The sequence below is a fragment of the Triticum aestivum genome, chromosome 2A (genome assembly GCF_018294505.1).
Source record: "Triticum aestivum cultivar Chinese Spring chromosome 2A, IWGSC CS RefSeq v2.1, whole genome shotgun sequence".
Lineage (NCBI taxonomy): Eukaryota > Viridiplantae > Streptophyta > Magnoliopsida > Poales > Poaceae > Triticum > Triticum aestivum.
This window is the reverse complement of record NC_057797.1, coordinates 427,875,193-427,901,807: the sequence shown is the minus strand read 5'-3', so window position 1 is coordinate 427,901,807 and position 26,615 is coordinate 427,875,193. Positions and strand designations below refer to the sequence as shown.

The window sequence follows — 26,615 nt, the reverse complement described above, 5'->3', positions numbered from 1 at the left end:
TAGGTAAATCAATTTAAAATACAGTTTTGTTAGAGCACATCTAGATGTGTCATAATATTGCACATCTAAGTTCTATGTCATTGATCTTACTTCGAGATGCGCATGGATATTTCTTTAAAATATTGGTTTGACAAAGATTTAGATCCTTTTAGAGGTACATTTGACCGTATACTATGTTAACGAATGATGATAGGGCAGTTGCTGTCTTGCCGAAAATACCATAAAGCTGCTAATCAAAGGCAAAGTCTTGAGTGTGGTGAACTAAAATCAAACTACGTAGGAGTAGAAAGAATCATTATCTGGAGCGTGAAGTAAAAAAAAAGAAACAAAAAATGCTCCACGGGTCGCCTGGGTGAAAGCCAAGTATCCTAACCGGGCTGGACGACAATGGATTAGTGACGTTTTTGTGGGACAGAGTTTTACAATCTGTGGAGTAGCAGCCAATACTATTGTAAAACTGGCCTGGCAAGCGCAGCTCAAAATTTTGTCTGGGAAATACAGTACCATTTCCATTTCAAAATAGAGGAAGTCCCAGGTAATGGCTCACAGTCATTTATTGCGACGTAGAGAGATTTATTGCTGCAGACTGCAGTAAAAAACTGGAGCAGTGGCAACAGGTGCAGGCTTGTCTGCATCATCTGTTCATCCAACACATCCTGTTGAATTGGTACTCTATGAAAGATTGAGAGCATGCTTGGATACGTTTTAGTCCCATGACTAAAAGTAGTGGGACTAAAACTTGCTAGTCTCACCCATGCTTGGATCCAAATACTAAAGAGACTAAAATCTAGTTATTGAGCATTTATTATCCTCCAAACCCTCCAATCCAGAACTAAGGAGAGGAATTAAATGAGGAGAGAGAGAGCTAATACATATTTTAGTAGGTTTCCCATGACTAAAAGATTTTAGCCTCAAGACTAGTCCTAGCCTCTCTTTAGTCAGGGGTGCTTGAAACTTTAGCCTCTAAAAGAGACTATTTTTAGTCAGACTAAAAATAGTCCCTTGTATCCAAGCACCCTCTGAGACACCACTAAACCCTTGAGGTTGGTGAAATGGCGAGGAAGAAATGAATGCCCGATATGTTGATATTCCATCTCTGCATCCCGTTTGCCATTACTACTCCTGACATGACACAGTCGTTGTTTCGCCTGAAATCAGCGACCCACAGATTATTACTGGTGTTTTTACAGTCCCTTTTCAGCTTCCAATTAAGCACTTCACAAAGGACGTGTAAGAATTTTCCCATTAAAACCAAAAACCCTTTTCCCCCTTAATTAAGCCATGCTATTTCCCTAGAAGGCAAATTAAGGTCTGAAACTGCTGCACGCGATACTCGCCGGCTAATATTGTAGCGTGTCCCAGCTTTTAGTGGAAGCAAAAAAAGAAGGCTTTTCTCTACTCACATTTGCGTCTTCTTTTTACCTTTTTATTTGAAAAAGAATGTGCTTTTTTGTTCGCCTTTGTTGCATAATAATAATGATAATGTCTGCCGTTTGTGCAATGTGGTAATTGAAAACCTTTAGTTCTTCCCCCTTTTGACCCCTTTTGGCTTTTGTTGCATGCACGGGCCTTTCATTTTCACCTTTTTTCCCTCATGTAATATATATTTGCTTGCTGCTTTCCCATTCGTGTTTATTGATGCATGTCTCTGTCTCTGTCTCTGTTGGGCGCACGTATCATTGACCTTTTTGTGCTTTTACGTGCATGCATGCAGATGCAGATGCAGGAGCAGGAGCACGATTCCCGGTGACAAATGCTGCTCTATTTAGTGAGCTCCTTTGGTTAAGACATCCATCAAGATTCACTTGTAGTTGTAGGCTATATTTGCGGTTGGTGCAGACCGGAGAGGATTATCTTCTCTGGTGACTAAAGCTACCACTTCAAAGTTGAAAGCGGTGAAAAGCTGGTACTGCAAAAGACCTGCCCTTTGCGCTTGCCTATAAATAACGGAGTACTACGAGCTGGAACAGGAATTGGTTGGATGATTACCCCAACTTGTTTTGTACAGCTAGCAGAATCCGTGTGGACTTTGGGTACAAGATATTGGATTCTCCTGTCTTTTGACCTTTGCAATAAACAAGAAGAAAACGGTGCAGTAACCTAGGGCTAGGCTAGGGCTAGGGAGAAGACCTCATCGAGACACTTAAAATTTGCACACTTGGACTTGGGTGCATTTAGATAAGTTAAGGCCTCTTTTAGTTCATAGGATGTGATTATCATAGGAATAGGAATTTTGTAGGAAATGAGATGACATGTATCTCAAATCCTATGAGTAGGAATAGGAAACGAGATGTCATTTGGCTGACACCAAAGGAATTTTTCCATTGAATCTAGGCTCATTTTTATTTCCCTATGAAATATGAAGGATAGGAACCAATCCTATGTAGGAATAGGAATCTATTCCTATGAACCAAAGGGCTCTAAAGGAAAAAATCCTATAAGAATCATATGCTTTAAAATTCCTATGAAATTCCTCCAAACCAAAGGAGGCCTAAACATTTACTATCAAGCATTGATTGATAACATGTGAGCTGGCATCTTAAAACTTGTCATAATTATTTTCTTAGTCCTTCACTTCAAGCTAATACTTTCTCTTCCTCGCAAAAAATAATAATGCTTTAGACATAGAAGTCATGGTTTCCAACTAACCATTATTTTTCACATTGTAATATATATTATTTACATTATGAAGTGCTTTTTTGACAAATCTACACATATGCATAATTTCCAGGCACTCAATATGGTTTTAAAATTAATACTGGTGTTTCAGAAATTGTCTCTCTTTTGTAGATATAAAAACAAGAACGTCTTTTAGAGTGATTTTGACTATACATATGGCATATATGCTTGTACTTGTGAACCGTATGGAGTACTCCCTCAGTACCAGTGCATAAGTCATCGTACGAAAACCAAATAATCTCAAAACACTTAGGTGCGATGCATTAACTCTTACCCCATTTCTTGTTTCTTGACATGAATGAATGAATCAACCAATAAGAGACACGAGACATGTATGCTTTTGATAACTTGGGACTAGATAACACAATATACAATGGTCAGTTCATAGCATGCAATGGTATTAATTACTACCTCCATCCTCGGGGACTCGGCTGTGTTGACAATTGCGGCTACAACTATCTTCTATCTAGATCACCCGATCATGTAACAGAACCCCTCCTGCGACCCCCGCGTCGCCTCCCCCGGCGGCCGCGAGGAACCCTAGCCACGCCGCTGCAGTGCCCTCCCCACCTCGCCCCACCTCCTCGCCGCCGCCTGAGGCAGCCGCCGGGCAAGCCCGGGGTGCCAAGGATGGTGGCGGCGGGGCCTCGGCTACCCTGCCTGTGTGAGGAGTCCCGGATCTGGAGCGGCGGCTCCTTTGGCGAGGCACGACAGGCTCCGGCGAGCAACCATGCTGGCGGTGGATCCGGTGCCCTGGCCGCGCAGGCGACGGGATCCCGGTGGTCGTTGCCGCTGGCGACGGTTGGTGCGTGCGATCTGGTGCCTCCTCTCCTCCCCTGTTCCGCGTGCGGGCCAGCCTAGTCGGGCCGCGCCTCCCTTGGTCGTCGGTTCTGTACAGGAGGCGCTGCTGGTGGTGGGGATCTAGTTCGGACAAAATCCCTGGCCGACCATGACCGGCCGCGCGGATGGCGACACCTGAGGGCGTCGTTACCCTCCTTGGAGGCGTCGCTACGGACTGATCTCCTCATTTCCCCTTCCCCTAGGTCTCCCGGGCGAAAGCCCTAACTTTGTTGGGCGGCGGCGCCGCTCATGGCGCCGTCCCCTTCTTGAAGGCGCCGCTTTGGAAACCTTGGGGTTAGGTGGCGCGTGCGGGTGGTGGGCGACGACGGTGGTGCGGTCCTATCCTAGCATGGATCTACGTCTGTTGCTTGGAGATGGATTCACGTTCGTGGAGGTCGACGTTTGGCGTCGTGGTGGCGTCGATGGTGGAGGACTTGCCAAGACTCGCGTAGGTGGAGGTCGTCGTTTGGCATCATGGTGGCGTCGATGGCGAAGGACCTGCCAAGGTTGACACCTCAATCTGCTCTGAAGATGGACCAGTGAAAGATGGCGGCAACGACACATGTGAGTGCGTCGGACCGATTTGTATCCCGGACCTGACAGATGGCTGGGTCGGGGCCTCCGGCTTTAGATGTTAGGCTTAGGTGAGAGGCCTGGATATGTGGCCCAGCTTGCACCCCTTCATCATATGGATAGTAGCGGCAGATTGCCAAGATGGTGGATTTAGGCATATTGTTGTTCTACTTTGTAAGGTCCTCGAGAATAATCAATAAAATGACCGCATGCATCTCTCGGATGCAGAAGCCGAGGGTCATCCTTCTTTTCTAAAAAAAAATCCTGATTTATTGGTCCTCATTGTATTCTGTACCAAATGCATTAACATTTGTTAGTTAAATTCTTGGTCAATATTTGACACAAATTACAAAGAGAACCAATAAACCGGAACGAAGGTCGTAGCAAATGAACATTAAGTTCTCTCATTTTCCCCTCCGCCTTGATCGCGATGCACAATGTAAAACGACTTATGCACCGGTAGGGAGGGAGTACTCAAACTTAGAATCTCCTGGCACAATAAGGATCGGTTAGTATCCGATTCCGACCACAAGTTTAAGAATCAGTCATGCATAATCAAACCTCCAGTTTAATTATAGATCACACCACAGATCTGAAGATCCATGCGAGAGTTTGATATACGGAGTAACTGTTGAGATTCCAGGCTGTGACTGCGTCGGGCTGTCTTCCTGTCTGTCCATCTTGTTATCTTGTTGTAGCTACTCTGCTGGGCGTATAAATATAAATATTTATTTTGCATCATCTTACAATCATCAGGACAATTGAGGACACTGTTACGCTAATGGACATAAACCAGTAACATGAACGCTGACTCGAACTATTGTCCTATTATGTTGATCAGATCATATCAAACCTATTTTAGTATTTGTTAGGTTCTTTTTAATTTGTCAAAAAATGGAACCACATGTCCTTTAGAAGTTGCATTATCATCCTGAGGGTGAAAAAGTAGACACGGGGGAAAGCTTATAGCAAGACTCAAACAGGATACAGATAATGTGGGATCATCATGTAAATTGATCTGAGAAAAGAGCAACAAAAGAGGGAGCTGCTACACTTTTTTTTTTTGCCTATCCTTCACTTTGTCTAAGCCTAGACGCCTACTATTAACTAGTTAGCCCATGCACCAAATCAGATGCAAGCAAAGAGAGACAGGCAGAGACAACATTCCACACCAAAAAAATATTCTGGTGACAAGCAAGAAGCTGGCTTAGTGCAGAGGACAAGTAGTTAGTTGCAAATGAGGATTTCTTTTGAGAAGGGAAAAGAGCACTAGCAGTTTTTAGTCGCAAACAAGAGGAAAAGCCCAAGAGAGCAAGGCCTTCCTTTTATCCCCCCACGCGCACTTTCACCGCTTTTGAGGCCACCCCTGCACCTTTCCTTTCATTCTTTAGGCTTATGCACCCGAAGAAGGTTTCAAGTTTAAACATTCTATTCTTAGGACAAAACTTGGGGTTTTGTCTCCTAATGCCTGATTTTTACTCCTGATTTGTACTCCTATGTAGTATGGTCCCAAACCATTTCCATGCTCGCGGAAGCTTTTGTTTAACAGCTCTAGATGACGGAGCCTTTCACCAATAAGCAGTCACTACCACTGTACAAGTGTTTCTTTTTGTTTTTGAACATAGTGCATGCCCTCCTTTCTTTACCTTCTTATTTTTATTCGAAAATAATAGTACAGGAAGAGAGCTTTCGAATTCTCCACTGAGGAAGAGAAAATAAATGAGCAAACTGTTAACATGTATGTATGTAGTGCGCATGTCGCCTCCTAATTTGTAGGATCTGAACTGACTACCCCAGCCTGCGTGCCTTGTCCATGGGGTGTATATATGTAACACTGATGTATGTGTGATTAATCAACACAAGAGAGCAAGTTTACTCTCCAACTTGGTATCAGTAGTCTCCAGGCCGCCGCCATGTCGGAGCAGCACCCCTCTTCCTCCTCCGCGGCGACTCTCTCCGCCACCTCGTCGCCCTCCCTCTCCGGCACTGCTCCCTCCTCGGCCTCCTCTAGCGCGGGCACCTCCCCGTTCATCTTTGGCGCCCTCCCGGCTAACCCTAGCGCCACTGCCCCCGCTTCCTCTCAATTCGCCCCCATCTTCTCCTCCACCGCGCCGCCGCCGCTGCCCCCGGCCAAGCACCCTATCCTCAACGTCGACCTCACCAACCACATCCGCTTCCTTCTCAATCCCGCAGAGCACAATTATCACAAGTGGAAATCCTTCTTCCTTATGGTTCTGCTTCGTTACGGCGTCATGTATCTCATCGAGCACCCATCCCCACCCAACGCCAACAGCCAGTACCTCGAGCTCGACACCCACGTCGCCCTCGCCATGTATGCCACCCTCTCTAATCAGATCGCCGACCACGTGATCGGCGCCACCACCACTTTCGATCTCTGGTCTCGGATCAGGGACTACTTCCTCGCAAATCACGCGGCTCAGTACATGATGCTCAATCGTCAGTATCGCAACCTCAAGCAGGGCGACCTCTTCGTCGACGAATACACACGCCGCATGAAGCTGCTCACCGCGGGCCTCGTCGACATCGACCATGCGGTCTCCGAGGTGGATCTGACCACTTAGTTCCTCCACGACATCGACGACCGCCTTGACATGATCCGGGTCGTGCTGGGGGACACGGTTCCCTTGCCCCCATTTGAGACCGTGTTTTCGCGCCTGAAGCTCGCCGAAGAAAACCTCGCTCAGCGCACCGCCGACGCCCCGGCCACGGTCCTCTCGTCCATGGGCTCGGCGGGCCATCCGGTGGCTCTGAATCCAGGAGTGGTGGCAGCTCCTCTTCTCGTCCGGGCGATCGGGTGGATCGTCCCCTGGACCGCATCCCCGATCGGGCGCCTGGGCGTGACTCCAACAACCGCAACGACGCTGGTGACCGTGGACGCGGCCGTGGCCGTGGACGTGGCGGTCGCAATGGCCAACAAGGTCATGGTGGCTCCTCTCCCGCGCCGTTCAATCCCTACATGGGGTTCTTCGCCCCGTACGGCATGGCCATCCCTCCACCGCGCCCTGGCTGGGTGCCCCCGAACGCCGCCGGTGTCCTCGGCCCCCGTCCGGGCTCCCATGCTCAGGCGTACCCGATGCAGTACTCTCCCTACCAGCAGCCGTCTTGGGATCACATGGCTCTCCTTCACGCCGCCTACAGCAACCAGGGCTTCCACAACACCGCGCCGTCCAATGAGTGGTACCTCGACAGTGGCGCCTCCAACCATGTCACCGGAAACCCTGGTAACCTCATGTAGGATCGAAAGTATGTCTAGAGGGGGGGATTAGACTACTTGACCAAATAAAAGCTTAACCTTTTCCTAATTTTAGTTCTTGGCAGATTTTAGCTATTGTAGGACAAGTCAAGCAATCATCACACAATTCAAGCAAGCATGCAAAGAGTATATTGGCAGCGGAAAGTAAAGCATGCAACTTGCAAGAATGTAAAGGGAAGGGTTTGGAGAATTCAAACGCAATTGGAGACACGGATGTTTTTCCCGTGGTTCGGATAGGTGGTGCTATCCTACATCCACGTTGATGGAGACTTCAACCCACGAAGGGTAACGGTTGCGCGAGTCCACGGAGGGCTCCACCCACAAAGGGTAACGGTTGCGCGAGTCCACGGAGGGCTCCACCCACGAAGGGTCCACGAAGAAGCAACCACCCACAAAGGGTCCACGAAGAAGCAACCTTGTCTATCCCACCATGGCCATCGCCCACGAAGGACTTGCCTCACTAGCGGTAGATCTTCACGAAGTAGGCGATCTCCTTGCCCTTACAAACTCCTTGGTTCAACTCCACAATCTTGTCGGAGGCTCCCAAGTGACACCTAGCCAATCTAGGAGACACCACTCTCCAAGAAGTAACAAATGGTGTGTAGGTAATGAACTCCTTGCTCTTGTGCTTCAAATGATAGTCTCCCCAACACTCAACTCTCTCTCATAGGATTTGGATCTGGTGGAAAGAAGATTTGAGTGGAAAGCAACTTGGGGAAGGCTAGAGATCAAGATTCATATGGTAGGAATGGAATATCTTGGTCTCAACACATGAGTAGGTGGTTCTCTCTCAGAACATATGAGTTGGAATTGTGTATGTGTTCTGATGGCTCTCTCCACGAATGAAGAGGAGGTGGAGGGGTATATATAGCCTCCACACAAAATCCAACCGTTACACACAGTTTTCCAATCTCGGTGGGACCGAATCAAAAAACTCGGTCGGACCGAAAAGGTAAACCTAGTGACCGTTAGAGATTTTCGGTGGGACTGACATGCAACTCGGTAGGACCGATATGGTTAGGGTTTGGGCATAACGTAATCTCGGTGAGACCGATTACACAAACTCGGTGAGACCGATTTTGGTAATTAGCTAACCAGAGAGTTGGTCAGGCAAACTCGGTGGGACCGATTTGCTCTTTCGGTGAGACCGAAAAGTTACAAAAAGGAAACACTGAATTTACATTGCAATCTCGGTGGGACCGATTCGCTCTTTCGGTGAGACCGAAAAGTTACGAAAGGGAAACAGAGAGTTTGCAATCCCATCTCGGTGAGACCGAGATCCCTATCGGTAGAACCGAATTGCTAGGGTTTGGCAGTGGCTTATGACAAATGAAACTCGGTGGCGCCGGATAGAAAGAATCGGTAGGACCGAGTTTGGCTTAGGGTTTAGGTCATATGTGGATATGGGAAAGTAGTTGAGGGTTTTGGAGCATATCACTAAGCACATGAAGCAAGAGGCTCATTAAGCAACACCTCATCCCTCCTTGATAGTATTGGCTTTTCCTAAAGACTCAATGTGATCTTGGATCACTAAAATATAAAATGAAGAGTCTTGAGCTTTTGAGCTTGAGCCAATCCTTTGTCCTTAGCATTTTGAGGGTTCCACTTTCACATCCATGCCATGCCAATCATTGAGCTTTCCTGAAATAATCATCTTGGAATAGCATTAGCTCAATGAGCTATATGTTGTTATGAATTACCAAAACCACCTAGGGATAGTTGCACTTTCAATCTCCCCCTTTTTGGTAATTGATGACAACATATAGATCAAAGCTTCGACAAATGATAATAAGCATGAAATATATCGTCGCTTTGAGAAGTATGTGACAAGTGAGAGCTCCCCCTAAATTTGTGCATATTTAAAATTTGCTTTGGACTGCAAATGCACAAAGAGTTAGAGTCATGGGTTACTCTTCCATGTCACATACATCTTGGTGGAGCGCTTAAAATGATAAGAATGAAATACATGCACTCATCACCAAGAATAGTGAATGATCACATAAGATAGATAAGATATATCAAGCATGCATAAGTGTAGCTTATGATCAAACACATGATCATCAATGTCTCACGAGCAATGACATAGTATCTCAAGCACTCAAAAGCAAACAAAGTTCGAAAAACCACCAAATAAAGCAAGAGAGAAAAAAGCAACACTCTCTCTCTCGAAGCCTATGATCTATACATTTTCTCCCCCTTTGGCAACAAGTTACCAAAAAGTTCCTAGAAAATGCATAGTGCTAAGTCGACACTCAGGCTTGATCTTCAGGTGGTGGTGGAGTCCGGAGCACTCCAAGGACGAAGCCTTCTGTAGACGTGGTTGGAGTTGAGGCTGAAGTGGACGCTGGAGCTGGTGGAACTGAGGCTGTAGCTGGTGCAGAAGTGGTGGCTCTGGTGTCAGCAACTGGCACTGCATATGATCTCTGAGCTCTTGGCGCTCTGGCAAATGCATCAGTTGTAGTCTTGCCTCTCCTCTCCTGCATGTCATCCTGAAGTTGTTCCACTGCAGACTGAATCTCTGTTACTTTGACATCCAAGTCATAGAACTTTTGTTCCATGATTCTCTCTAGGCTCTGCTGATTCTGAGTGAGGGTGGCCAGTCCTTGCTCAATCCTCAGTGTGGATGCAATCAAGTAACCAAGCTGCTCTTGTTTGGTTTTCAAGAAATACTCAGATGCCTCCTCTTGAGTTGGCATCTTGGCAGCTTTCTCCTTCCTTGCCTTCTCCTTCTTTGCTTGTGCTTGTGCAGATGATGGTTCATTCTCAGTCATGACCACTTGATTATCTTCAAAATCTGGACGGATGGGCAGGTGTTCCTTGTCCAGTAAGTATATGCCTGTGCCCATCTTTGAGTTGATGAGCTCCTGAATCTGTGGGGCATATCCACAACTCCTCTTCTGGTCTGCTGCAGTCCTCTTGATGGTCTCTACCATGAGGCTCATCACCTTGAACTTCTGTGGCACATCAAATATATGAAGCAAATTTATTGCATGGCCTCTGATCATCTTGTGATCTCCAGACTTGGGCAACAAGGTGTGCCTCAGTATCCAATTGATAGTTGGCAGCCCTGACAGAAGATAGTGCACTGAGCCAAATTTGAAAGTTTCAAGAGCCTCGTTTGGAATTTCCTTGTACATATTGGACATAGAGTTGTGGTCCATCTTCTTCTTGGCATAAATGTCCAAGTCATCTGCTTGCTCCTCTGGGGCATTAATGAGCTGTGCCCACTCAGCAACTGTTGACTGATATCTGGTTCCTTCTGACATCCATACAATCCTCCCATCTGGATAAAAATGTGTTGTGGAGTAGAACTGCATGATAAGCTCCTCGTTCCACTTTGTGAGCTTCTGCCCAACAAAGTCTGCTACTCCACAAGCATTGAAGCTGTCATACACTCCAGGGTAGTGTTCTTCATTGTCCTTGATGTATTGCCAGTCAACCCATCTCATATCACAGACTATTGGCTTCTTATCAAGCAGCACTGTCTCATAGAAGTCCTGCTGTTCCTTGGTGTGAAATCTGTAATCCACAGCAGTTCTTCTCCTTGAAGCATACGGGTCTGCTTCTCTCCACTTCCTCAGCCCTGAGTCTCTCCTGAGCTTCATATCCTCAGCCACAGGATGAGCATCGTTGTGGTCTGGGATCTTGGGCTTGAGTTTTCTGAGAACTTGCTCTTCATCATCTTCTTCAGCAGCTTCAGGCACTGGGGCCTTGTTCTTCTCAGCAGCTGGGATGCTTCTTGTATTCCTCTTTGGTGCTGTCTTGACCTTTGATGCAGCCTTGGGTGCTTCCTTGGGCTTAGATGCAGTAGCCCCTGATTTGATAGCATCACCCATTAGCTTGGGTGCCTTAGGTGCTGGTGCAGCAACCTCTTCTTCTTCCTCTTCTTCCATGATGGAAGCCTTTCCAAGCACTCTGGCTACGGTCTTCTTCACCCTTTCCTTCCTTTTCTTGCCTTCAGCAGCAACTGGCTCTATGGGAGTGGGCTTCTCAGAAATCTTGATTGAAGCTCTGGCCTTTGGCATAGGCTGCCTGCCTGCTGGCCTTTTGATCTTTAACCCTGGCTTTGTGCCCTGAGCTGGCTCAATTCTCTTGGAAGTTGCTTCCTCTTCCTCTGCCACATAATCTTCATCCTCAGAATCTGAAGTTCTCTTCTTCCTCTGTCTGGTGGCAGCTTTTGGCAAATTGCTTGGGGTACTTCTGCTGCCATCATCTGAAGAGCTGGAGGGACTAGTGCCCTCACTCATCTGCACTTGCTGCTCTGACAAGTTCTGGCTGTCACTCTGATCAGACATGTTGCAAACTCTGACTGCTGACCCTGTGAATAGGTTATAGATGAGATAGAGTGGATGAGCATCACAAAATGCAGAGATTTTTGCAAAAGAATGACTCAAAAACTTAGTTTTAGTTTCCCACTGAAATCATCTCGGATCTACCGATTTTTAAACTCGGTGATACCGAAGCAGTTTTGGAACCTAAACTAGTGAACTCGGTCAGACCGAGTCACAGTTCGGTGGCACCGAGACTGCTAGGGTTTCACAGAGTTCCAAAATCGGTCACACCGATAAGTAATTCTCGGTCAGACCGAGTCTCACTTGTGCAATGGCATAAGCCAAATCGGTGGGACCGAGTTTTTCAACTCGGTGGGTCCGAGATGGTTTCGGCGGAAACCTAACCCTAAAATTTTCGAATCAAAACTAATCTACGAACGCATTGACTGGACAGGAGTGTTTCAATCGTGGCAAGAATCATGATGATCACAATGTGCTAAGAATCAGATTGGGGAATAGCACAAAGATCGAGTCCATACCCTAGTTCGGCGGAGACTCGCTACGGCGGCAACGGCGGGGTAGAATTCCGTTGACGGCGATGGAGACCAGCGACTGGAGGCGGCTGGCGGCGAGGAGACGATCCGGAGACCAAGTTGGCAGAGCAGGCTATCGCGCGGGCGAAGGGGTTCGGAGAAATTTCCAAATTTTTTGCCCGTGACTATATATAGCCCGACCCTGTCGGTGTGACCGAGTGGAACGACTCGGTGGCACCGAGATGCAAAACTGTACACAGTTATTGCAACTCGGTGTGACCGAATGGTTCAAATCGGTTGCACCGAGATCGAAAACATAGATCAACTTAATGATCTCGGTAGGACCGAAAGTAGGGTATCGGTCAGACCGAGAATCATAAAGAGGTTTTGGAAGTTTAAGTCTATGACGAATCGGGGACTCCGAGCGCTCCTCACACAGAGTGGTTCGAATCTGACTTGATCAAATTTTGTGATGTAGCATGAATAGAGTTTGAGACGAGAAAAGCATAGATAGCTAGAGGAGGTTCTTAGGCATTCTTGTCCATCCACTTGGCAAAAGGAAATAAAACCGAACAATCAAAACAACAAGTGGATGTCCTCGAATGAGTAAAATATGCAACCAGCATGCTCACACAATAAGATGGCAAATGAAATATGTGACAAGGCATGCACAACCAATTCTAGCATCTACCAAGCAATTTGCGATGACAAGGTCATCTATATATGAGTATATTGACTTAGGAGTCAAGTGAGAACACTTGATCATAGGTCATACTCATCGTTTAAGCTCAAGTGGGGTTACCACTTTTACATAAAGCATTGTTGTGTTCACATCTTTAGAGTTGCTTTAGCTCAAGTCTTAGAGTAAAGCTCCCCCTAGATGTGATATCCCCCCTTAGAGGGATGAACTAACCTCGGGTTTTGTCGATGATGACTTCATGTAGATGTTGAAGATGTGGATGCTCAATGTTGATGTAGATCACTTGGAGCTATCCCTTTGAGTGAATTGCACTTTCAATACCTACATGGGTTAGTCCCGCAAGGAACAAACAAGGATATCCATAGACATAGAGTGATGCACACACAAGATGATGTCCATGAAAACTTTTAGGTTACCTTGTCCCTTGTCTTACCAACAAGAGGGTTTGTGACTCCTTGAACTAGTGCAAGATGTGGAAGTTGATTGCACTTGTTCTTGCCAAAATGATAAGAGTGAAGTATGTTGGCGGAGTCACCCTCAAGAACTCTCTAGTTCTTCTTCTTTTGGATCCACACCATCTTGATGGGAATCCTTGGAGTTGTAGTCGTACTTGATGAAGTGGAACTTGAAGTAGTCTTGGGAATCCACTTGACTAAGGTCTTAGGAGCTTCTTCAAATGCATCAATTTCCTCTTGAAGCTTGTCCTTGCCTTTTTGCTTGTAGTCTTGTGGTGGAAGATCATCTTGAGCTTGTGTCCCCTTGAAAGAAGTATCATACTTTTCTTGTTGAGGAACAAACTTTGTCTTGGGGTATTGATCTTCTTCCCACTCAACTCCATTGGCATTGAACTTTCGTTCAAAACCAACACCTTGATTCTTCCGGTGCATTCCTTGCTTGCGCACAATTTCCTCGAATTGCTTACTCCCGGCAAGGCTTTTGTACACTCCTTTCTCTATAATTCCCTTCAATAAGCTATTTTCTTGCTCAAGTGTAACTTGGCTAAGAGAATCATTAGTGGAATCAAGAGAACTACTAGAAGCAACAATATTGGATTTAGCATGATCATTGTTACTGCTAGAGGAAGAATCTTTCTTGTTCTTGTTACTAGACTTGACTTGAGGCATGTAAGTGGATAAGAGTAAACGCTTGGCAATGTAAGGAGAACTTTTCTTGCGGAGATCATCATTGATTGCTTTTAAGAACTCATGCTCTTGCTCAAGATTGAGCTTTTCAAAGCGTAATTTCTCATGAGCTCTTAAAAGTTCTCGATGATCTTCGAAGATAGTTTCATGAGCTAACTTAAGAGTGTTTAGTTCTTTAGTTAGAGCCTCAATCTTCTCCTTATCATTGTCATTCGTTTTATCTTGATTAGCATGATTAATTGACGTTTCATCATAGTATTCATCACTAGAGTTGTCAACAAGCAAATCATCACCTAACAAGTCATCTTCATCACTATTGAAATCAACATACTCGGGGTGTGTTACCTTAGGACCTTTGGTCATGAAGCATCTTCCAATTCCTTCATTTGGTGAGTCAATGATGTCGTAGGAGTTGGTTGACACAAGTGCTAGACCGGCAACACCTTCATCTTGAGTATCTTCGGAGTCGGAGTGATAACTTCTCTCGGAGTGGCTGTCGGAGTCGGAGCCGGATACCCATTCACCAACATGAGCTTGATGTCTTCGTTTTGTGTAGCTCCTTGATGATTTTTCCTTCCTTTCCGAATCCTTGCTTCTCCGTGAGTATCTTCGTTCATAACGATCATCTCTACTCCTTCTCTCTCTTGGTGGTGATTCTTTGCTTCTTCTTTTTGGAGAATCTTCTCTTCTCTTGTAGGGAGCCGTACACTCATTGGAATAGTGTCCGGGTCTTCCACAACTGTAGCAGTTTCGCTCTCGACTAGAAGATCTTTTGTCATTGTAGGACCTTGACTTGAAGCTTCTATCTTTGCTTCTACTCTTGTAGAACTTGTTGAAGTTCTTCACCATTAAGCTCAATTCTTCATTGAAGTTTTGTTTCTCACTTGATGATGTAGGGGCTTCACATGAGGCTTTGTAGGCACCACTTGATTTGTTGTGAAGTTCCTCTTTATCCTTAAGTGACATCTCATGAGCAACAATTCTTCCAATCACCTCCGTTGGCTTGAGATCTTTGTAATTGGGCATCATTTGGATCAATGTGCACACGGTATCATATTTTCCATCCAAGGCTCTTAGAATCTTCTTGATGATGAATCTATCGGTCATCTCTTCACTTCCTAAGCCGGCAATCTCATTTGTGATGAGAGCAAGCCTAGAGTACATTTCAGCGACACCTTCACCATCCTTCATTTTGAACTTGTCAAGTTGACTTTGAAGCACATCCAACTTGGATTCCTTGACGGAGTCGGTACCTTCGTGCATATCAATCAAAGTGTCCCAAATTTCCTTTGCATTCTCAAGACGGCTGATTTTGTTGAATTCTTCGGGGCACAATCCGTTGAAGAGAATATCACAAGCTTGAGCATTGTATTGCAACATCTTCAACTCATCCGCGGTAGCTTCACGGTTTGGTTCTTTCCCATCAAAGAAGTCACCTTGCAAACCAACACACACAATAGCCCAAACGGCGGGGTTATGTCCAAGAATATGCATTTTCATTTTATGCTTCCAACTAGCAAAATTAGTACCATCAAAGTAAGGACCTCTACGGTGATAATTTCCCTCGCTAGACGCCATACTCTCCTAGGTTGTGAAACCAAGGCTATGACCACCAAAAGCTATGGAGATCAAAGCAAATGGAGACCAAAGCTCTGATACCACTTGTAGGATCGAAAGTATGTCTAGAGGGGGGGATTAGACTACTTGACCAAATAAAAACTTAACCTTTTCCCAATTTTAGTTCTTGGCAGATTTTAGCTATTGTAGGACAAGTCAAGCAATCATCACACAATTCAAGCAAGCATGCAAAGAGTATATTGGCAGCGGAAAGTAAAGCATGCAACTTGCAAGAATGTAAAGGGAAGGGTTTGGAGAATTCAAACGCAATTGGAGACACGGATGTTTTTCCCGTGGTTCGGATAGGTGGTGCTATCCTACATCCACGTTGATGGAGACTTCAACCCACGAAGGGTAACGGTTGCGCGAGTCCACGGAGGGCTCCACCCACAAAGGGTAACGGTTGCGCGAGTCCACGGAGGGCTCCACCCACGAAGGGTCCACGAAGAAGCAACCACCCACAAAGGGTCCACGAAGAAGCAACCTTGTCTATCCCACCATGGCCATCGCCCACGAAGGACTTGCCTCACTAGCGGTAGATCTTCACGAAGTAGGCGATCTCCTTGCCCTTACAAACTCCTTGGTTCAACTCCACAATCTTGTCGGAGGCTCCCAAGTGACACCTAGCCAATCTAGGAGACACCACTCTCCAAGAAGTAACAAATGGTGTGTAGGTAATGAACTCCTTGCTCTTGTGCTTCAAATGATAGTCTCCCCAACACTCAACTCTCTCTCATAGGATTTGGATCTGGTGGAAAGAAGATTTGAGTGGAAAGCAACTTGGGGAAGGCTAGAGATCAAGATTCATATGGTAGGAATGGAATATCTTGGTCTCAACACATGAGTAGGTGGTTCTCTCTCAGAACATATGAGTTGGAATTGTGTATGTGTTCTGATGGCTCTCTCCACGAATGAAGAGGAGGTGGAGGGGTATATATAGCCTCCACACAAAATCCAACCGTTACACACAGTTTTCCAATCTCGGTGGGACCGAATCAAAAAACTCGGTCGGACCGAAAAGGTAAACCTAGTGACCGTTAGAGATTTTCGGTGGGACTGACATGCAACTCGGTAGGACCGATATGGTTAGGGTTTGGGCATAACGTAATCTCGGTGAGACCGATTACACAAACTCGGTGAGACCGATTTTGGTAATTAGCTAACCAGAGAGTTGGTCAGGCAAACTCGGTGGGACCGATTTGCTCTTTCGGTGAGACCGAAAAGTTACAAAAAGGAAACACTGAATTTACATTGCAATCTCGGTGGGACCGATTCGCTCTTTCGGTGAGACCGAAAAGTTACGAAAGGGAAACAGAGAGTTTGCAATCCCATCTCGGTGAGACCGAGATCCCTATCGGTAGAACTGAATTGCTAGGGTTTGGCAGTGGCTTATGACAAATGAAACTCGGTGGCGCCGGATAGAAAGAATCGGTAGGACCGAGTTTGGCTTAGGGTTTAGGTCATATGTGGATATGGGAAAGTAGTTGAGGGTTTTGGAGCATATCACTAAGCACATGAAGCAAGAGGCTCATTAAGCAACACCTCATCCCTCCTTGATAGTATTGGCTTTTCCTAAAGACTCAATGTGATCTTGGATCACTAAAATATAAATTGAAGAGTCTTGAGCTTTTGAGCTTGAGCCAATCCTTTGTCCTAGCATTTTGAGGGTTCCACTTTCACATCCATGCCATGCCAATCATTGAGCTTTCCTGAAATAATCATCTTGGAATAGCATTAGCTCAATGAGCTATATGTTGTTATGAATTACCAAAACCACCTAGGGATAGTTGCACTTTCACCTCAGCCACTCGAATTCTTCTTTACAGCGTAAATTCTCTAGCATTGTTGTAGGCAATGGCCATCACCTTCCCATTCATGCCACTGGCTCCACCTCCCTCCCTCCCCACAATTTCCAACTGCGCAACATCCTTTTCTTCCCTTCTGTCACTACTAGCCTCATCTCTGTTCGCCAATTTATCAAAGATAATTTTTGTTCCGTCGAATTTTACCCGTTTGGCTTTCTTGTGAAGGATCTTCGCACACGGAGGGTAATCCTGATCTCCGCTAGCTCCGGTGATCTCTACCCGTTCTTCGGCAATAACACAACGCGGTGCACTGCCCTCTCCGCCACAACCTCCGATGGTGACGTGTGGCATCGTCGCCTCGGCCATCCAAGCACCCAATCATTCCAAGCCATTACTAGTAGTTTTCCCTTTCAATGTAATAAGCCATACACCGGCCCTTGTAATGCTTGCCAATTAGGGCACCAACCTCACCTACCTTTCTTCTCCTCTACTAGCCGCACCAATGCTCCTTTCGAACTCATTCATTGTGATCTGTGGACCTCTCCGGTCGTGAGTTTTTCTGGCTATGAATATTACTTGGTTGTCCTTGACGATTATTCTCACTTCTCTTGGTCATTTCCATTACGGCGCAAATCGGACACGTCCATTACCCTCCAACGTTTCTTTGCTCATGTACGCACCCAATACAATGTTGTCATCAAGGCCCTCCAATGCGATAACGGTGGTGAGTTCATTAACTCCACCCTTCGTTCCTTCTTCTCTTCCCATGGCATTTCCTACCGTTTCTCGTGCCCACACACCTCCCCTCAAAATGGCAAGGCCGAACGACTCCTCCGCACTACAAATGACGTCGTGCGTACCCTCATCTTCCAAGCCAACCTCACCCTGTCGTTTTGGGTGGAGGCCCTTCACACGGCCACATACCTCCTCAATCTCTGCCCCTCACGTGCCATTCATGGCCATACACCTTACTATCGCCTCCACGGCATCCACCCCACCTACGGCCACCTTCGAGTTTTCGGTTGCCTTTGTTTCCCTAACCTATACGCCACATCTTCCCACAAACTTGCCCCCCGGTCTACTCGTTGCGTCTTCTTAGGCTACCCACTCGAGCACAAAGGCTACCGCTGCTACGACTTAGAATCGTGTCGCGTCATCGTTTCACGTCACGTTGTTTTCGATGAGAACATTTTCCCCTACATCTCTCCCACACCACCAACCAGCTTCCCACCAGCCACAAACGATCCCAACCACCAAATCTCGCTCCAGCCGCGTCTTCCCGATCCCCATGCACCAGCTGGGCCCCGCCACCCATGCACACCTGCCACACCAAGCGATCCGCCAATCCCGTCGCCCCGCACACCGGCCACCCAATCCACCCGCTCCACGCGCTCCACCCCCACGCGCTCCACCAGCTCGACTGAATCTTCCTCACCTCCCGCGTCGTCCCCACCTGCTGCCCCGCATCGCAGTACCTCCGACCACAATCCTGTCAACCAATCTACCTCGAATCATGCGTCCACCTCGTCCAATTCTCCTCTTATCGGATCCCCCTCGGATCACGCGGATCCAACCCAACCTACCACACCCCGCCACGTCATCCTCCCCATGCAATATCGATTCAGCCCCCTCTCAACGCGCATAAAATGCGCACACGCGCCAAATCTGGCTTCTGTCAACCGAAGCGCCTCTTCCTCGCCACCCAAACGGCTTCCCCCATCTCACCCATCCCTGCCACATATCGCTCAGCCCTCCGAGACCCTCATTGGCTACATGCAATGCAAGATGAATTTAACGCTTTAATCAAGAACTCGACTTGGTATTTGGTTCCCAAACCTGCAGGTGTTAATGTGGTCACTGGCAAATGGATATACCGCCACAAGTTCAATCCTGACGGCTCCTTGGCGCGGTACAAAGCTTGGTGGGTTGTTCGGGGTTTCACTCAAAAGGAAGGCATGGACTACAAGGAGACTTTCAGCCCAGTGGTGAAACCGGCCACGATCCGTGTGGTTCTCAGCCTCACCACCTCTGGTTCTTGGCCCATACATCAACTTGATGTGAAGAACGCATTTCTTCATGGTGAACTCAAGGAGACAGTCTATTGTGCACAACCATCCGGCTTCATCGACCCCTCTCACCGGATCATGTTTGTCTCCTCCGTAAGTCTCTCTACGGCTTGAAACAAGCCCCCCGCTCATGGTTTCATCGCTTCAAGTCTTTCCTCTTATCCCTTGGTTTTCATGCATCCAAAAGCGACTCCTCACTCTTCATTATGTCTCACGGGTCCTCCATTGCTTATCTACTCGTCTACGTTGATGACATAATTCTCACCGCAAGCACACCGCATGTTCTTCACTCCATCATCCACTCCCTCAAAGCCGAATTTTCCATGACAGACCTCGGCGAGCTTCATCACTTCCTCGGCATTATTGTCACACCCAACCGATCCGGTCTCTTCTTGAGTCAGCAACAATATACATTAGAGGTTTTGGATTGCGCCCATATGCTCAACTGCAAACCTGTGTCCACCCCAATTGACACCACCGCCAAACTCTCTTCTACCGATGGCCGCCTCCTTTCCAACCCAACCACCTATCGCAGCATTGCCGGTGCCTTGCAATACCTCACCCTAACCCGTCCGGACATATCATATGCGGTGCAACAGATTTGCCTTTTCATGCATCAACCAAGGGATACTCACATGCAACTAATCAAGCGTGTTCTTCGCTATCTCCGGGGTACCACCCACTTTGGACTTCAGCTCTACAAGTCCTCCTCTCTCGATCTCATGGCCTATACCGACGCCGATTGGGCGGGTTACCCTGATACGAGAAAATCCACGTCGGGGTTCTGTGTCTTTCTCGGCAACAGCTTGATCTCCTGGTCCTCCAAACGCCAGCCGACCATTTCCCGCTCCAGCGCCGAGGCTGAATACCGTGGCGTTGCAAACTGCGTTGCCGAATCTTGTTGGGTCCGTCAGCTTCTCCACGAACTACGGCGCCCCCCTTCTCGAGCCACCATTGTATATTGTGACAACATCAGTGCATCTTACCTCTCATCTAATCCAGTTCAGCATCAGCGCACTAAACATATAGAGATTGATCTTCACTTCGTCCGTGATCGCGTGGCACTCGGCGAAGTGCGGGTTCTCCATGTTCCGTCTAGTTCTCAGTTTGCAGACTTGTTCACCAAGGGGCTTCCTTCACAGGTCTTCACTGAGTTTCGATCCAGCTTGAACGTCCTCCCAAACGGCGTTCCAGCCGAGGGGGGTGTTAACATGTATGTATGTAGTGCGCACGTCGCCTCCTAGTTTGTAGGATCTGAACTGACTACCCCGGCTGCGTGCCTTGTCCATAGGGTGTATATATGTAACACTGATGTATGTGTGATTAATCAACACAAGAGAGCAAGTTTACTCTCCAACTCAAACCTGTCAAGTGTATGTGTATGTGGTGGTTAGGCTGGTTAGTAAATGCCACAGTCAAAGATCCTACAGTAGCATCATCCTGCAGTTGCTATAAATGTCGTAGCAGATCCCTTGCACTCATATCATCATATCACACTCTGCTGTTCACTTGTCCATCAATGCCACAGCGATCTCCATGTGAAAGGGGCAGCACAGAGATTTTGAAATGTGTTCTTCTCTTGACTGTCACATCTTGGAAAACCTACACACACTGCAATTGAAACTGTGCGCCAGGGTTAAGCAGAGACATAAGTACTAGTAGTATTAGTCCTAAATGTAGTACGTACAGTACAGGCACTGCTTAATTAAGGACGTGCTGCATTAATGCGGCATTGCTTCATGTGCCCATTGGTTTGGGGGCCTGCTCCATTTTTATATGGTTGAAATCTTGGAGCAAGAAAAGCGAGAGGCTTGCGTTGGCATTTGTCAGCAAGCATTGGCTTATTAGCAAGACAAGATAGGAGTACTTCCATTAATCTAATCCTAGAATCTCCCCGCTTCACAGTCACCACATGAAATTAGTGACGTACTGCCCATGGTCAGGGTAGACATAAAAATAAAAATGAATGAAAACTATTTTTTTCCCTCTGCCTAGTCGAGTTAAAAAGGTGCAGCATAAATTAAGAAGAGAAAGGCAAAGGAAAAAAGAGCCGTCTGTTTTGTGATCTTTATCCAGTTCCTTTTTGCAGTTGCAGGCAACACACATGCTAATCGGCCAATGGTGATGTTGTTGCGTTTGGATAACTGGGGGTGGTTTCTGCTCTGCGGATAATGAGGATTTGCAAAATGTCCACTATCTCTATCTGTTTCTGTTGAAAACAAAAAAGAAAAATGTCCACTACCAATAGTTACTTTGACCAGAGGAGTAGGTGCTGGTGGGTAGATGGCACCGGTGGCTATGTATGTGCAGGGCAGGGCAGGGCAGAGCTTCTTGGAGCCTAGTGTGCCTTTCTGAAGCCACCATTCTGCTCGCTTGCATCATTGGCCTCTCTCCCCCACTCTCCCGCTTCACTGCTCCAGCCTTCAAGTCTCTTTCTCCCACCTCTGCTCCACTGCCCAACCCTTAAATCAATTCCGAGCACTCCACCAGCTAAATTGTGTGAGCTCTCTCTCTTTTCTTTCTTTTGTATTCTTCGTTGCATTTCTCTCTCCCTGTGTGTTGGCGCAATCTTGTTTGGTTCTTGATCACCTGCCATGGTTTCCATCTTCTGATTTGGTTGGTTTCAAGACAGTTTGTGGAGAATGAGAGAGATGGAGGCACTGGAGAAGAAAAGCCACAGCTCCTTGGCCAAAGCCAAACCACTCAAGCCCTCCTACAACTACAATGCCCCATCCAGGCACAAGCGTTCCAAGAGGTTGGAAACATCATCATCTTCTCCTCTGCAAATTTCCCTCTTCCTTTTCTCATCTTGATTGATGCTTATAAGTTAGTGCTCATCAAAATGTTTTTATGCTTTGTAATGGCAGTGATTTGGAGGAGAAAAATGCCAACGATGCGCTGCATTCTTCGCAGAAAGCGTCTCATAATCAGCCAAAGTTGGTAAGTTTTTGTCCTTTTTCTTGTGCTCCATATAGTGCCACTGCTTCTCTGTAGATTTGAGATTTTCCCTTTTTTTGTGGTGTCTTCTAGAATGGCAGAAACTCAAACTCTCATCTGCAGAGCGAAACCAACAAGGGAATCCAGCCCAAGACTGACACGCAAGACTCACTCAGAAAAGAGGCAAGCATCATCTTTTTTTTTTTGCTGTTGTTAGCTCACAGGCAGAAGAAATCAGAGACTGAATCTTGAAAGAATTGCCACAACATTTTCATCTCCGGATGCCGAACCGCACTCAGCATCATTTTGGTCTAATGAGATGACGATGCTCTGACGCAGATTGTGCAGCTGGAGAGGCACCTTGACGATCAGCAAACGGTGCGCGGCGCACTGGAGAAAGCGTTGGGTCCCAACCCTGCTCCGCTCACTCTGTCCAATGAGAGCCCAATCCTCCAGGTGAGACTTACAGTTTTACCAGGAAATCTATCTTTCATTTTAACACCATCTGTTCATTCATTAATAGTAGTATGTGTTCATCAGATGAAACTGAAACTGATGTTTTCTTTTGGCAGCCCACTAACCAGCTGATAAGGGAGGTTGCCACATTGGAACTGGAGATCAAGCACCTGGAGCAGTACCTCCTAACACTGTACAGGAAGGCATTTGAGCAAGCGCCCACGGTGCCATCCTCACTTGTCGTCCGTCAGGAGGAGCCGGCGCCGCCAAAGCCGTCAGTGAGCTCACGGTCTGCGCAGATGGAGGAAACGCCCAAGCCAAAGGCCACCGCCGGAAGAGGTGGCGATGCGATGCTCCATTACAGCTGCCCTCCCCTTAGCAAGAGGAGGAATGGCACGATGATGGAGGACTGCTCTCCGTCCACATGCCCAACCAAGGCCATGGACTCTGATCATGGCCTGCGCAGCCAGTCCGCGCTGTCGTTCCGCGGCGTGTGCTCGTCGAGGATATCGCCGTCGGAGGAGAGCCTGGCGAGAGCTCTTCGCTCCTGCCACTCTCAACCTTTCTCCTTCTTGGAGGTGACCCATCTGAATTTTCCAATTCCACAGTTGGCTTCAGACAGTTTCATGTTGAAGTTCAGACACAACATACTACTAGTAACAGAAACTTCACTGAAATTTGAATAAATGTGCTGCAACGGCAACATTCAAATTCAAAATGGTTGATGTTACTGCTGCAAACTGTTGCAAGATTTTAAATTCTGTTACTTATCAGCTAACCTGACTGACATTATTATGTTATTTCGCAGGAAGGAGAGGCTGCTACTACATCAGGAGTGGTAAGCCTGGCTGACTATCTGGGGACTAATGTGGCTGACCACATCCCTGAAACTCCAAACAACCTTTCTGAGGAGATGGTGAGGTGCATGGCAGGGGTGTACTGCAAGCTCGCAGATCCACCTCTGGTTCACCACCGTGCATCGTCGTCGCCGACGTCGTCGCTCTCATCGACGACGAGTGTGGTCTCCCCACAGTACCTTGGGGACATGTGGAGCCCCAATTGCAGGAGAGAAGCCACTCTGGACTCGCGGCTGATCAACCCGTTCCACGTCGAGGGGCTCAAGGAGTTCAGTGGACCGTACAACACAATGGTTGAGGTCCCGTCGATTTCCCGCGACCGCCCGAGGCTTAGAGAAGTCGAAGATTTGCTCCAAACTTACAAGTGAGCTGCTCCTGCATTTTATTTTCGTACTCTCCAAACGTTCTTGTCCAAATAGGGAAATGTACGAAAATTCTTGTGTTCTATTGTTCAGTGCTACTAATGTGGTATGAGCAGTTGTGAATGAGCACTGATAGGTTTGACGTTTTCAGGTTAATTCTTCATCGGTTGGAGAGCGTCGACCTCCGGAGGATGGCGAACGAGGAGAAGCTCGCCTTCTGGATCAACATACACAACGCATTGTTGATGCATGTAATGCTTGCTTGCTCCCTGGTCCAGTCCATACTACTCACATAGATACAGTATATATTTGTCTGAATGAGTGAAATGATGAAGCGTTGGCACAAACTCCCACAGGCTTACCTCAAGCATGGCATCCCGCAGAACCATCTGAAGAAGACATCACTTCTTGTCAAGGTAAGGTGGGACAGCTGAATCAAGAAAGCAAGCGCCGTTCTTCTTCTTGCTGCTTTCTTGGGATGTGACACTGACAGAGGAAATTCCCTTTTGCCCAGGCCGAGTGCAAGATCGCCGGGCGCAGCATCAACGCGGCGGCCATCCAGGGGCTGGTCCTCGGATGCAGCACCCACTGTCCTGGACAGGTATGTACTCCCAAACCATGTATGGCTATGTTGCATCATTTGGTCAAGAAGGCATGGTGCTGCTTATCGAGTGGTAGTATCTCCAATGCTGCATCATTTGGTCAAGAAAGCATGGCGCAGATCGAGTAGAATGTTCCTGCAATACTTGATTAAATGTATGGACAAATTCTGATTGTAACACTTTGGCCGGCGCATGCAGTGGCTGAGGACTTTGCTGCAGCCAAGGATGAAAAGCAGAGGGAGCAAAGCAGGGGGGCAATGGCAAGCCTTTGCCATCCATCGGTCCGAGCCTCTCCTGCGCTTCGCGCTTTGCTCCGGGAGCCACTCCGATCCCGCGGTATGATATGAACTACTCTAGACTCTAGCACGCACCAGAAATTTTCAGATTTCCGAAAAGATGCTCCCAAAAGACGGAACACTCTTAGCATCGAGACATAACACTGTCGCGAGACTTTCTTTTGACTAATTGGATGTAGAGGAAACATGAGGAGTATAACCCTAGTAGAGTAAATTGGAGTGGAACAAATGTTTCCCAAAGTGATAAAGCTAAATGCACCACGGCATGACACAACACAATGATGAAACAAAACTTAACTTGACACCCCTTTTTCTTTCTCCATGGAATGTTGCTGCATCTTTTCTTTTGTTGGCCAAAGTAAATACTCCCTCCGTTCCGAATTACTTGTTTTAGATTTGTCTAGATACGGAGGTATCTAGTTCTAGAGCGACTCCTCGCCGGAGCGGCTCCTCGCCGTATCTAGACAAATCTAAGACAAGTAATTCGGAACGGAGGGAGTACCAACCAGCAGTCCAGCAGTAGATTACTGATCCATGCAAGGCGCGACGGGCATGCAGGTGAGGGTGTACACGCCGAAGCGGCTGTTCCAGCAGCTCGAGGCGGCCAAGGAGGAGTACATCCGCGCCACGGTGGGGGTCCGCCCGCCGGACCATCAGCACCGCCGCGGCAGGGTGCTGCTTCCCAAGCTGGTGGAGGCCTACGCCAGGGACGTCGGCCTCTCGCCGGAGCGGCTCCTCGACGCGGCGCAGCGGTGCCTGCCGGAGAGTGTGCGGGCAGCGGTGCAGCGGTGCCGGCCGCAGCAGCAGCAGCATCAGGGGACGACGGCGAGCAAGGCGGTGGTGGAATGGGCGCCGCACAGGCAGAGCTTCCGGTACCTGCTCGCCAGGGACCTCGCGTTCCCGCACCTCAGCTGATCGCAGCTTCCACGGGCCACGGCATTGGCCATCACCCGCATTGTTGCCGTGGCTGGGCCTTTGCTTGACTTGACTTCATTGATTAGTGGCAGTGAACGAGATTAATTAAGTCATCACTAAATTGTTGATAGATTTGGTTCTAGGATTACACTACTTATCTCCATTTTCTTGTGTGTATCTACTTTGTCCAAGGAGATGCGCGCGCTGTAAAGAGATTTTGCCTTTTGTAGATAAAGATATGATGGAGGATGAGGGCAACCAATTGTTGTTTCAATCTTTTACAGGAAATTTATTACTCTTAGTATTGAGTGCAGGGGCGGGCCCAGGATTTAAAGAGGGTATATTTAGAAATAGTAAGACTAACGATTCTTTAATAGCCTAAAGCCTATAATGGGGCATAATTGAATACGTAAAAGGCTGCTAATTTTTACAAGTAATGATCATTGTCACATTGTTACAAATTTATGGACATTCTCACATTACAAATTCGCATCACAAATCATGAACATTTTTTTAAAAAAAACTCCTCCCATGCATTAATTAAGAGCATGTTCGGGAGCCCTCCAACTCTCAACTCCATCAACTCCAGGTCCAGATCTCACCCGAACGCTCCAACTCTTGGCTTTGAGGGAAATAAGCTGGCGATTCGGTACATACAAATTTGCTTGAGTTACGGAGTTGGCAAACTCA

The 26,615-nt window shown here is 47.2% G+C and overlaps 1 protein-coding gene across 2 annotated transcripts; it reads left to right on the top strand.

The window, feature by feature from the left end:
* The first annotated feature begins 21,829 nt into the window (after window positions 1-21,829).
* Window positions 21,830-26,208, top strand: LOC123188893 (uncharacterized). 2 transcript variants are annotated; one of them, XM_044601168.1, is made up of 12 exons: window positions 21,830-21,999; window positions 22,133-22,255; window positions 22,368-22,440; window positions 22,561-22,620; window positions 22,777-22,893; window positions 23,010-23,471; window positions 23,702-24,114; window positions 24,264-24,363; window positions 24,469-24,528; window positions 24,627-24,713; window positions 24,913-25,050; window positions 25,569-26,208. In XM_044601168.1, the coding sequence occupies exons 2-12, from the start codon at window positions 22,143-22,145 to the stop codon at window positions 25,923-25,925; spliced, it is 1,980 nt and encodes a 659-aa protein (XP_044457103.1). In that variant the 5' UTR covers window positions 21,830-21,999; window positions 22,133-22,142; the 3' UTR covers window positions 25,926-26,208. The 2 variants fall into 2 exon arrangements, with proteins under 2 accessions (XP_044457103.1, XP_044457102.1); XM_044601167.1 differs by having other exon boundaries at window positions 22,531-22,620.
* The last annotated feature ends 407 nt before the right edge of the window (window positions 26,209-26,615 follow it).